The sequence below is a fragment of the Panthera pardus genome, unplaced genomic scaffold, assembly GCF_024362965.1.
Source record: "Panthera pardus isolate Hobbes unplaced genomic scaffold, ASM2436296v1 HiC_scaffold_15, whole genome shotgun sequence".
In the NCBI taxonomy this organism is placed as follows: Eukaryota; Metazoa; Chordata; class Mammalia; order Carnivora; family Felidae; genus Panthera; species Panthera pardus.
The window spans coordinates 3,067,427-3,079,448 of NW_026526710.1; the positions used below are offsets into that span (position 1 = coordinate 3,067,427).

General features: G+C 36.0%; 1 protein-coding gene across 12 annotated transcripts in view; it reads left to right on the forward strand.

Moving 5' to 3' along the window:
- IFT81 (intraflagellar transport 81) overlaps positions 1–12,022 on the forward strand; it is a 206,117-nt gene that overhangs the window by 108,577 nt on the left and 85,518 nt on the right. For all 12 annotated transcript variants that reach the window (XR_008422110.1, XR_008422111.1, XR_002085274.2 and 9 more), the window contains 6 exons: positions 393–496; positions 901–1,081; positions 3,205–3,294; positions 5,150–5,215; positions 5,528–5,638; positions 7,460–7,544. Coding sequence is in view for 9 of the 12 variants with exons in the window: in XM_053902000.1 (XP_053757975.1) it covers positions 393–496; positions 901–1,081; positions 3,205–3,294; positions 5,150–5,215; positions 5,528–5,638; positions 7,460–7,544 (637 nt within the window). In the remaining 3 variants the exon portion in view is untranslated. The remainder of the gene's footprint in view (positions 1–392; positions 497–900; positions 1,082–3,204; positions 3,295–5,149; positions 5,216–5,527; positions 5,639–7,459; positions 7,545–12,022) is intronic.

The following is a 12,022-nucleotide window of genomic DNA, read 5'->3' on the forward strand; positions in this document are numbered from 1 at the left end:
TGATCTTTAAGGTTTCTCTACTAACTTAATAATTAAATTACCTACTTGTACCTTATTTAGAAATGATTTCTCTACTTCAAACATAAATAGATTTGGTCTTGGAATGAAAATGCTTTTACAAAAGGTTTTATTGTATTGCAAGTTAGTTCATGTTTCTTATACACTGGTCTTTCCACTGGATACTTTTTGAGCTTGACATTCTTAATACGAATCCTGATCTGACTTGTATGTACCCTCACTTGGAATCTGGGGGCCTCCATACTTCATCTGTTTTATGAAGAGTCCATTGTACCTGTTATGCTCTAGCAGAACAATTTTGTCAATGAGTTTAAATATCGTTCTTTGTTAGATATACAACAATAACATGTTTTTTCAATTTCTTTATTTGTTAGCAAGTTGTTGATATCAGAGAGGAGATGCCAGAGCATACAGCCAAAAGGATGTTGAGCCTTCTTGGTATCCTTAAATACAAACCTCCAGGAAATGCTACAGACATGTAAGAATCTGATCACATGTTGCTTTCTTAAAGCTATGCTTTAATATCCAAACCTTCATAGTCTACAGTCAGAATTTCTAAGTTATACCCGGTCTCCTTTAGTCAATGACTTCAGAATATCACTGAATAACAAAATAATCTTGAACTTTTAATATTATTTTGTCATGGAGAGTCTTAAGTGGGTCATTTCCCCCCTAATCAAACAAGTCAGGCAAATCTATTCCATTTTATCATTTATCCTTTATCTGCCCTTTTAGGTAGAAACAATAATTTAAACCTGCCCAGTCAATAAAGCATTAAGGCTGACTATACCAATTTATGGCTCCAATACAACCTCCCCATGTAGTCCAGTGATATACTAAAGGTCTAATTTTATGTTTATTGTTGATATTTTCTTTTTGTAGGAGTACCTTTCGTCAGGGTCTGGTGATTGGAAGTAAACCTGTAATTTACCCAGTGCTCCACTGGCTTCTTCAGAGGACTAATGAACTGAAGAAAAGAGCCTATTTAGCTCGTTTTTTAATAAAACTTGAGGTACCAAGTGAGTTTCTTCAGGACGAAACAGTGGCTGATACCAATAAACAGGTATACAATACACAAATGGCGCTTTTAAACTATCTGTAATGGATGTCAATGTGCACATGTTTAAATACTTGTTAATCTCTCTCTAGCTTACTTGCTTCTCTGTATTTCCAGGTGGCACCAAAAGGTAAAATAGTTATTAGTAATGTTCAGCTGCAATCATGTATGAAAATATTGACTTTTTCACACAAATACCATTTCAGTGATAGGGGTATGTAGATAGAAAAAAATCCTGAAATTGGGATTTTAAAGTAATTTATTAAGAATTGTGGGTCAATAGGGTTTTAGGTTTGGGATTGTAGAGTACTTTCCTGATCAATTAGGTGACTATTACAATTTGTCATCCAAGTCAGCGAGAAAGGAACTATCATAATAATTGGGCAAAAGTATAAATTGACACTATCCCAGACAAATCAGGATATGCGAGCCCCTGAGAGGATTGTGTATAGGCAAAGAAGCTAGGTTTGAGATCTCAAAGGACTTCCCAGTCAGGCAGAAGGTAGAGAAAGGGCTAGGAGTTTGAAATTTCAGTGTACTTTCCTTCTAGAGTTTTAGGATATTGGGTTCTGGCCTTACAGTCTTAAAGCTCTTGACTACTGAGGATTCTGGCTGATCTGGCTCTTGGTCCTGGGATTTCAAAGCACATCGCTGATCAAAGACCATGGAAAGAGAGGATTCAAGCTTAAGATTTCAAAGGACTTTGACTTCTAAAAGGTGTCTCAGTTTAGCACTTTGTGCTTTTATTCTATGCTATGTACATAGACTGATTTGTGCCAGTTTGTTGTGAATAGTTTGTCAGTCTTTCTCTCCCAACAGATTATGAGGTCTGTGAAGACAGATATCCTGTCTTATCCATCTTTGTTTTCCTCCAGGGTTTTGTAGAGTTGCTTCTATACAGCATGTACTCAAAATTGGGATTGAATCAAAGCAATAAAAACTAAATGTTTCTTCATCCATGTTTTATTATTTTGGATTGTCATGGCAGTCATTCAAAATAGAGTCAATATTGATCTCTTAAGACATTTTGGGGATTGAAAAGTTTATGTAAATAATCATGTCAAATGTTATAGTAGATACCTTGGGAGAAATACAGCAGAATGAGACCACCCCAACCCCTACATTTGAAGGCTTTACATAATGTAGGAAATGGAGAAGCATAAATGTGAAATATTTTCTCCTCCCTACCCACCCCCATCAATAAACTTGATTAAAACTAATTCCTCTGGAGGAAGTTTATTAATAGTTTTTACTAAATCTGTCCATATAATTCATGTAAGAATTAGTGATAATAAAGACATGTTTGTTCTTGAAGCATATCTGAGATATATATATAAAATGGCTTATATACTTAGCCTGTCATTTAGCACAGACCCTAATAAAAAATGCACATTGTCTTCCTGAATGAAGAGTTTTAGAATAAATGATTTACATATTTGTAGGATATTATCAGTCAGGAAAAATATTATTAATTTTCTGTCATTGCTCACAAAAAATACTATTTTTAAAGAATTTTGGATAAGAGTTGTGATTTTTTTCATTCATTCCACTACTTTTTATTGAATATCTATATCAGTTATGCACCACGCTAGGTCCCAGGGATACATAATTGTACAGGATCAGTAGGATTCTTGTCCTCCTAACTCTCCTTGTCTAATGGTGGGAGAGAGGTAAGTAACTAGACAATTATAATTTTACATGCTATTTACTCTGGAATCATGACACTCTGACCTAGATAGGTATAGGGCTAGAGAAGTCTTCTCTGAAGATGATGTTATCTATGCTGAGACCTGACAGATGATGAGCTGAAATTATCCAAGTAAGGAAGTCATAGAGTGTTCTCAGAGGAAATAGGGTGTGCAGACTGGAGATGAGAGCCAAGAATATTCCAAAGATTTAAAGATCACCATAGTTGGATGATGTGAGTTAGGGAAGTAACCAGAGAGGAAGCTGGAGAAGTACTTAGTGACCAGATCTTATATACCTACTTTTTTTATATCTTATATGAAAGTATTTTTAATGCCATTCTATAATGGTTTAAGTAATCACTATAAGTTAATGAATAACCTGATTAAGAAAAGCCTATTGGATCTAGTCATTAATTTATAATTTTTTAACTTATCTTTTAGTATGAAGAGCTGATGGAAGCCTTTAAAACTTTGCATAAAGAATGTGAGCAACTCAAGACATCTGGATTTTCTACAGCAGAAATAAGAAGGGTAAAGAAAAGAAAATACAGTAATATTTTTAAAAAATTTTTTTAATGTTTATTTATTTTTGAGACAGAGACAGAGCATGAGCAGGGGAGGGACAGAGAGAGAAGGAGACACAGAATCCGAAGCGAGCTCCAGCCTCTGAGCTGTCACCACAGAGCCCGATGCGGGGCTCAAACTCATGAACTGTGAGATCATGACCTGAGCCGACATCGGACGCTTAACCAAATGAGCCACCTAGGTGCCCCTTAGGACTTTTGGTACATGTTACTTAACATTCTCCAAAAAAATTTTTAACATTCTCAACCAGGCGTGGAAACAATAGAAGTTGCTTCCTCAGGGAGGCTTTCCCTGATCTCCTACGTGAATTAGTTCCCCCAATTCTTTTTGTTTATCACACTTACCAGACTTAGGATTACTTGAATGTCTGTCTTCCCCACTATTTTTATGCCCTATGAGGGCAAGGACCATGTCTGTATTTCTTGTTCACCACTCTACCCCAGTGTCTATCACAGTGCCCCGTACATGGTAGTTTCTCAGTGAGAACTTGCTGAGTATATTCGAAATGAAAGATGAACTTATATTAATGGGAGAGAAAGATCCATAAGTAGGATACTTATAGTATGAAGGAAGAATGATAGACCGTCATCCACTCTTCCTCCATTATGTCATGTGAGTAAACTGAAATGATAAAATAACCGAGAGTCTGTCATTTTAATTTCACTATTACCAGGGTGTTTTTGAACATATTCTTTGTAGAAAATATGGTAAGCAAGATAGAAATTAATTCACTTATAATCCCACACTGTATAGATAACTACTATTGACATTTTAGTGAATATATTTAAGTCTTTTTCTTCATATTGTGCTATATATAAATGTTGTAATCTGCTTCTTTCAAGTAATGTCATATCATGACTTTTTCTGTCATTAAACATTCTTCTGCACAATTTTTAATGACTTTCATTGTATCGTGCCATAGTTTATTTAAAAATCTTTAGACATTTGGGTAATTTACAAATTTTAGATATAATTAGCATCTGTAAAACTCCTCAGAGAAGCCTTTGGCCTTCCATGAATATTTTATTAGGAAAAATTCCCAGACATGGAATTATCAGGCTAGATGGTATATATGTTTATTTTAAGACTGTTGATATTGTTCTCTAATACAATGCCACCAGGAATGAGTAAGAGTGCCTATATCCTCAGATCCTGTGAATACTGACTAGTGTGTCTGTTTTTCTCTTTAGTATTACTGTGATGGTTAGACTATTCATTCTTTAGGTTTAGGAAGGAATTTTTGTTTGTTTTCACTTGCAAATATTATGGAGCTGTTTAACAGGAAGGTGGTTTATTTTTGAAGCCTTTATTTTTAGGAAGGGAATTGGTTAATTGACAAAACCAGATGCAAATTTATGTCTTGAAAACACCATAGTCTTAAAAATAATTTTGATGGAAAATTGGCAGAATATATAGTTTGGTATTTAACAGAGCAGATGGGATGTCAGCAGCTGTTGTTCATGTTTTTAGACCTGCACACTTTCCATCATAGAAGACTTTTGAAAAATCATGTGCCCATATTTGGAATCAGAGCACAAATGTGCTGGTTGGCAGCTTTACCTTGCTACGTTATAACCTGTTTTATTTGCTTTTCTAAATGAACACCAAGCTGCCAAATAAATTACCCTGCATAAAGAACCCTGGGGAGAAATAAAAATGCCCTTTATCCAAAAGAGGATCTTTGTTCCTTAATTCTCTGGTTATATGTAGTGAAAACGGTCAATGCACAATCATATGACAACTTTATTTGAATTCTACAAAGAATACTTTTCCTTATAATGTCTCCTTGACTACTTTTTAGGATATCAGTGCAATGGAGGATGAAAAGGATCAGCTCATTAAGAGAGTTGAACGTTTGAAGAAAAGGGTAAGGCAAGAATTAGCACTGTAAGACTTTGGCCCCAAGTCCCAAGCACTTGCACAGATTTAGGAATGAAAATGAAGATTAAGCAAGGCATGGGTGTACATCTGAGGATGGACTCAAATAACATTGACAGAAAGGGAATCTCCCCAGGCAGTAGCCCAGAACTTTTAAGACCTGGAGTCTGGAACGTTACTGTCATCTCTAGGGAGTACTGTTTGCCAAAAGGAAATGATAAGTGGATGTCTGAGTCACATGACATGCTAATTTCTTTCTTAAACTTGACAGTAACATGTACTACTTATTCCTTTACTGTAGGTGGAGACAGTTCAGAATCATCAACGGATGCTTAAAATAGCAAGGCAACTTCGAGTTGAAAAAGAGAGAGAAGAATTTCTTGCACAACAGAAACAGGAACAAAAGAATCAGGTATCCTCACAAAAGTTTATATTCTTATGGTGAAAGAAATACTTCCTTTTGGTTATCCAAATGTAAAGAAAAAAGAATTCTAGATTGTGGAAGTTCATGTTTCCTTTTGTTAATGTGATGGAATACTTCTTCAAAGGATTTTGTGTCACCAGTAACAATAATGCTACTTTTTAGGTTCAGTACCCAGTATATATCTGTGTACTGCCTTCTAGCTTGTGCTTAACTCATGTTGAGCCAACATCACAGAGCATTCATCATAATGTTAAGCATTAAGATTAACTGCTGATAAAACTTCCAGAATCTCCAAAGGGTGTCCTGAGATTCGGGGCCTATGAGAACATCCATTTTATTCCACCGATCACAGTATCCACTACTAGACTTTATTCCAGTGGCGAATAAGCAAATCATGAAAAGGTGCAAAATCACCCACATTCCACATTTTTAGACTTTGCCTTAAAGAAAAAATAATTCGGCTAGAAAAGATTATTTTTACTTTATTAAAAATTTGTCTTAGGGGCACCTGGGTGGCTCAGTCGGTTGAGCATCTGACTTCAGCTCAGGTCATGATCTCACGGTCTGTGAGTTCGAGCCCCGCGTCAGGCTCTGTGCTGACAGCTCGGTCTGGAGCCTGCTTTGGATTCTGTGCCTCCCTCTATGCCCCTCCCCCGCTCATGCTCTGTCTCTCTCTCTCTCTGTCAGAAATAAACATTTAAAAAAAATTTAAAAAAAAATTTGTCTTAAAACTGAGTAGATTAGGGGCACCTGGGTGGCTCAGTCAGTTGAGCATCCGACTTTGGCTTAGGTCACGATCTCACAGTTGGTGGGTTCGAGCCCCATGTCGGGCTCTGTGCTTACAGCTCAGAACCTGGATCCTGCTTTGGATTCTGTGTCTCCTTCCCTCTCTGCCCCTCCCCTGCTCATACTCTGTCTCTCTCTGTCTCTCAAAGGTGAATAAATGTTAAAAAAAAATTAAAAACTGAGTAGACTATACATTAAAAATACACTTTGAAACAGCTCCATTTCCTACTCAATGAGATGTTTGGCTCTTTTGGAACTTGATTTGGCATCATGGTAGTTCCACTGCACTAGTAAGCTGCATTGCTTGGTCCCTGAATGGTCATCTAGCATCAGTGTCTGAGACACTGAGAGAGAGAGAGAGAGAGAGAGCAAGAGCGCTCAGTGTGGGGCCTGATGCGTGGCTCAATCTCACAACCATGAGATCATGACCTGAGCTCAAATCAAGAGCTGGATGCTTAACTGACTGAGCCACCCAGGTGTCACACATCAGTGTCTGAGTCTAAGACATCATTTTGTGGCTGGCTCAGTTGGTAGAGTATGCAACTCTTGATCTAAGGCCTTATTTGTGAAAATGCTAATATTCCTCAGAATTAAGAAAACCATGTTAGGGGTACCTGGCTGGCCAGGCAGTGGAGCATGCAACTCTTGATCTTGGGGTTGTGGGTTCAAGCATTGGGTGTGGAAATTACTTAAAAATGAAATTAAAAAAGAAAAGAAAACCATTGTTATAACAAGAAAAGCCTGATGCATATATTTTTTTACCAAGTATTTTTCCTTGATCACTAAGTACAACAGATAACTAAAGAAAAAATATCTGAAAGCTTTTTTTAAAAAGCTTTATGTGAAAAGGTATTGAGAAAACCAATTACATTTTGAGCTCAACATAGTAATTTTCTTAGTTCTTATTATTTGTTCTTTTTACATCATAAGAATTACGTGGAACTTGTATTTTTCTTTGCTTGTCCATGTGAGTGGTAGGTCTCAATACACTAAGGAAATAATGGATCTAATTATATTTTAAAGCTATTTCATGCGGTGCAGAGACTGCAAAGAGTACAAAATCAGCTGAAAAGTATGCGCCACGCAGCAGCAGATGCAAAGCCTGAAAGTAAGTGGAAACTGTTATATGATCTAGATGATCAGAGAATATTAGTTTAAATCAGTAGTTTTCCTTAAAACAGTCAACTCATGGGAATTAATTATTGTTGAGTGATAGCTCAGCATTTTAGAGTGGCATTTTCTAGTTAATTAATGAGAGTCCTGTTGAAGACATCCTTAACTTTTACTGGGGTTTTATGGTTCCCATTCAGTGTTTGGTCAGAAGGTAAAGATAGTGAAAACCACCATGGAGGGAGGCTCTCTGGTATGTGAGTATGTACTTAGGATGGAAGTTATGAAAAAGATGGATGGGAAAAATGTGAATAGTTTTAGAGCCTGAGCCATAAAGAAAAGGAATAAAATGCCGGACTCTTAAAGCTTGGTGTTTTTTCTTATATTGGGCTGTGCTAATGACTTGACTGTTGGCACATTAGCTTTACATAGAGGCTAAATTGTTCTGATACCTGACATAATACCACCAAACCCATCTTAGGCACTTTAAAAGTATTTTCACTCATCAGAAGGGAGACCATGTAAACTGGAGGAGCAGTGGAAAGCTATCATTGGTACTGGAGAAATATTCCAGTGTAAATATCTGGCTGTTCAAGCGTTAACTCATCTTTCTGTAGTATTCTATGAAATACTATGCTCCAAGCTATGATTCATAGAATAAAAAAGATAGACGATAACAATAACAATCGTTGGCAACAATGTGGAATTGTTGCTGGCGGGAAGGTAAAATAGTGTGACTTCTTTGAAAAACGTATCTGGCAGTTTCTCAAAATGACCCAGCATGTTTCATTCCTACGTATCTACCCAAGAGAATTGAAAACATATGTCCACACAAAGTCTTGTACACAAATGTTCATAGCAGCCTTATTCATAATAGTCAAAAAGTGGAAACAGCCCGAATGTCCCTAAACTGATGAGTGAATAAACAAAATGTGGTGTATCCATGCAATGGAATGCCACGGAATGAAGTACTGATACATGCTACAACACGTATGAACCTCAAAAACATGTTAAGTAAAACTAGTCATAAAAGACCACAGATTATATGATTCCATGTGTATGAAATGTCCAGAATAAGCAAATCCAGAGAGATAAAATCCAACTAGTGATTACCTAGGGCTCAGGAGTTTTAAGGCGGGGACAGCTGTGTGTGTGTGGTGGAGGGAGGAAGGGACTGCTAATGGGTATAGAGCTCCTTTGGAGCCGATAAAAATGTCCTAAAATTGATCGTGGTGCTAGTTGCACAACTCTGTGAATTTACTAAAAACCATTAAATACTTTAAATGGATGGATTTTATGGCATGTAAATTGTATCTCAATACAGCTGTTAAAAAAGATAATACAGTATTTCCTTAATTCTAGACACATGTTCTTTCCCATTTTAGTTGTTTTTGCCATTGGGGTATATGTTACATTTTATATGTACATTTAACATGGTATTTGTTACTTAATCAATGGCATCTTAGAATCAAGGAAGTATGGTATATTTAATTCATATTTTAAAAACCAGTATAGTGTTGCCTCTAAAATATATGGTTAATACATGTTAATTGGTGACTTTCCATAGACTCTCTCACTCCTCTTAGTCTTATAAATTCAGGTTCAAGCAATACCTGGAAGTTGCCGTGCATTTAGTTGTTGGTGTCATTTCATTCTTTATTCACTAAGTTTTTACTTTCTAGGAGAATGTTAATTTTCAGGACAAAGAAAATATTTTTTTTTTCTTTTAATGTTTATTTATTTATTTTTGGGGAGAGAGGTAGGGAGGGGCAGGAAGAGAAGGAGACAGAAAATCCCAAGCAGGCTCTGTTGTTAGCACACTGTTAGGATTTCACAAACTGCGAGATCATGCCCTGAACCGCAGTCAAGAGTTGGACACTTAACTGACTGAGCCACCCAGGTACCCCCAAGAAAATAACTTATGATTTTTTTCTCCTCAGTGTGATGTATATCTTTTTAGTGTATATTCTTTGGATTTGATGTAGTTTCCTTCAAAACTTACTGTAAAAATTAAGACAAATCTTCAAAAGAAATCTGTTGTAGCCATTTAAAAATTAATATCAATAAGTAATTTGCATAGGCCTACTCTTACTAAGAAATTATTAGAAATTACCATTAATAGTGAATTTATTGAGGGGCACCTGGGTGGCTCATTTGTTTAAGCATCCAACTTCAGCTCAGGTCATGATCTCACGGTCTATGAGTTCGAGTCCCATGTTGGGCTCTGAGCTCACAGCTCAGAGCCTGGATCCTACTTCAGAATCTTTGTCTCCCTCTCTCTGCCCCTCCTCCGCTCATGCTCTGTCTGTCTGTCTGTCTCTCTCTCTCAAAAATAAATAAACATTAAAAAATTTTAAAACTAATAGTGAATTTCTTGAAATGAAGGTAACGTGTGTAAGAATTGAAAGATTTTGTATGCAGAAAAAAATTGATCAGTGAAGTTTAATACAGTTTAAAATGTTCTTCAGTATCTGTTATCTTCAATTTTATTAGGTTAAATACGTTGTTATTATGTATTAATTCTGACAACTAAACATAATATCCAAAGGTATTTATAGCATTTGTAATACTTCATTTTTTATTTGAATTGATAGTCTTTATTTTACTTTGGCTTTCTACCTAAAGAGAAATTATTTGGGCCAGGGAGTACATAATTACTCACTTAATAATAAAATTTACAAATAAAATTGTGTTTTATGCATCTCTTCTGATGCTGGTGTAAAATATTAATGTGAGTAATGTTAATAGATGCTACTAAATAAAATCAATTACATTGTTAAGTAGTAATAGAAATAATTGGCTCAAACCTATAGTGCATTAATTCAATTTTTATTGAACATCTACTGCATGTCAGGTACTGTGCTGGGTGCTAGGAATAGAAAGCAAAGATATTTAGGATCTCACAGTCTAATACAGGAACGACAGGCAGTGAACAGTTATAATGCAGCATCACTAATTTGCTGATGGAGCCCAGCACAGGGTTCTATGAGAACAAAGAGACAAAGCACCGAACCCTGTCACAGAGTCAAATGGCTTCCTGGATGAGGTGGCACCTGAGTTAAGTTCAAGTTGGAAAGGTAAGGAATAGAAGACATTCCATGCCAAGGCACAGTAACCAGAAAGAACATAAATATAATAGATGAAGTAGAGATAAAAGGGTAGGCTATTCCTGACTGCTTGTCTTTGAAAAGAAGGCAAGAAGGAAGAAAAAAAAAAAAAAACAGAAAAGAAAAGAAAAGAAGGTAATAGAGGGAGTGTGCAAATGAATGAGAAAGACAGTACCGTGCCTAGACTGATTGTGTGCTGGTGACTGTGATAGTGATTGTGATAGGGGTGATTGTGTGCTGGGGATTGTGATGGGGGTGATTATGTGCTGGAGGAGAGAGTCAGTTAGACAAACAGAAATTGAAGATTTGGGAGGAGAAGGTGAGAGTCGATAACAGCCTTTCCTGTGTGTAGGGCATTGAGTGTTCTGCAGCAATTGCCACAATATGTTAATTGTTGGCGTATCTGACTCTGACTCAACTAAACTCCAGACTAGTCACCAAGTCATAATTGGTCTTTCTATTTCCAGGCCCTAGCATGCTAAATTACACAGAGCAGGCATTCAGTAAATAGTCTGTTAAGTAGTTAGGAGGTGGGAGTAGAGACCAAAACCCTGGATAGGAAGAAAATGATCTTTTCCACAGATAGGAGGAGAATCAAATGAGAAAAACAGGGCTGAAAACACAAAAATAAGGTATTATGTGTGTAATATGTGTTCTTTGGGGCAGGGTGTAGGGAGCAGGAAATTAAGGAGTTCTTGCTTTGTGGACATCTTTCTGGGAAATAGTCTTAAGGGTTGTATTCAGCAGCCCAGGAAAAGAGTAGATAAAACATATTTAATTGATCCAGGTATTTCCTTTAAGAAGGTCTATCTAAATTTTTTAAGTAACAAAAAATAGCTTATAGAAAGTTTCTATTTACTTGAATAACATGAAAAGTGTTTTTAGTGTAGGAATGTGCTTTGTATTTTTTCAGAGTAATAGCCATGTTATAAAACATTCATGGAAGTTAATTCATCTTTATACTCTATACTTATTCGTGAGATTTATTATATAAAAGAAGCTACTCATTCTTTTGTAGGGTCAGAGAGATGTTTTCAGAGGGTTTTTAACCAGAAAGTTTGCTGAGATCTTAGTGATCATATATTTAATTTCACCAGGATTTTGAAAGATATTTTTTTAAAAGCTGCATAGAGAATATGACTACTCTTCAAGGTCTTAAGTTAAAATTTTTAAGAGAAGAATTTTAAATGTGATGGAAACCCTATTTTTATGTTTCTTAACAGTTTTATTGAGGTAAAATGGATGTTTAATAAACTGCACATATTTGAAGTATATATTTGATATGTTTTGACAAAATGCACACACTGTTGAAACCATCAACCTTAAGATAACAAATATAGCCATCACTCCCAAACATTTTCTTGTGTCC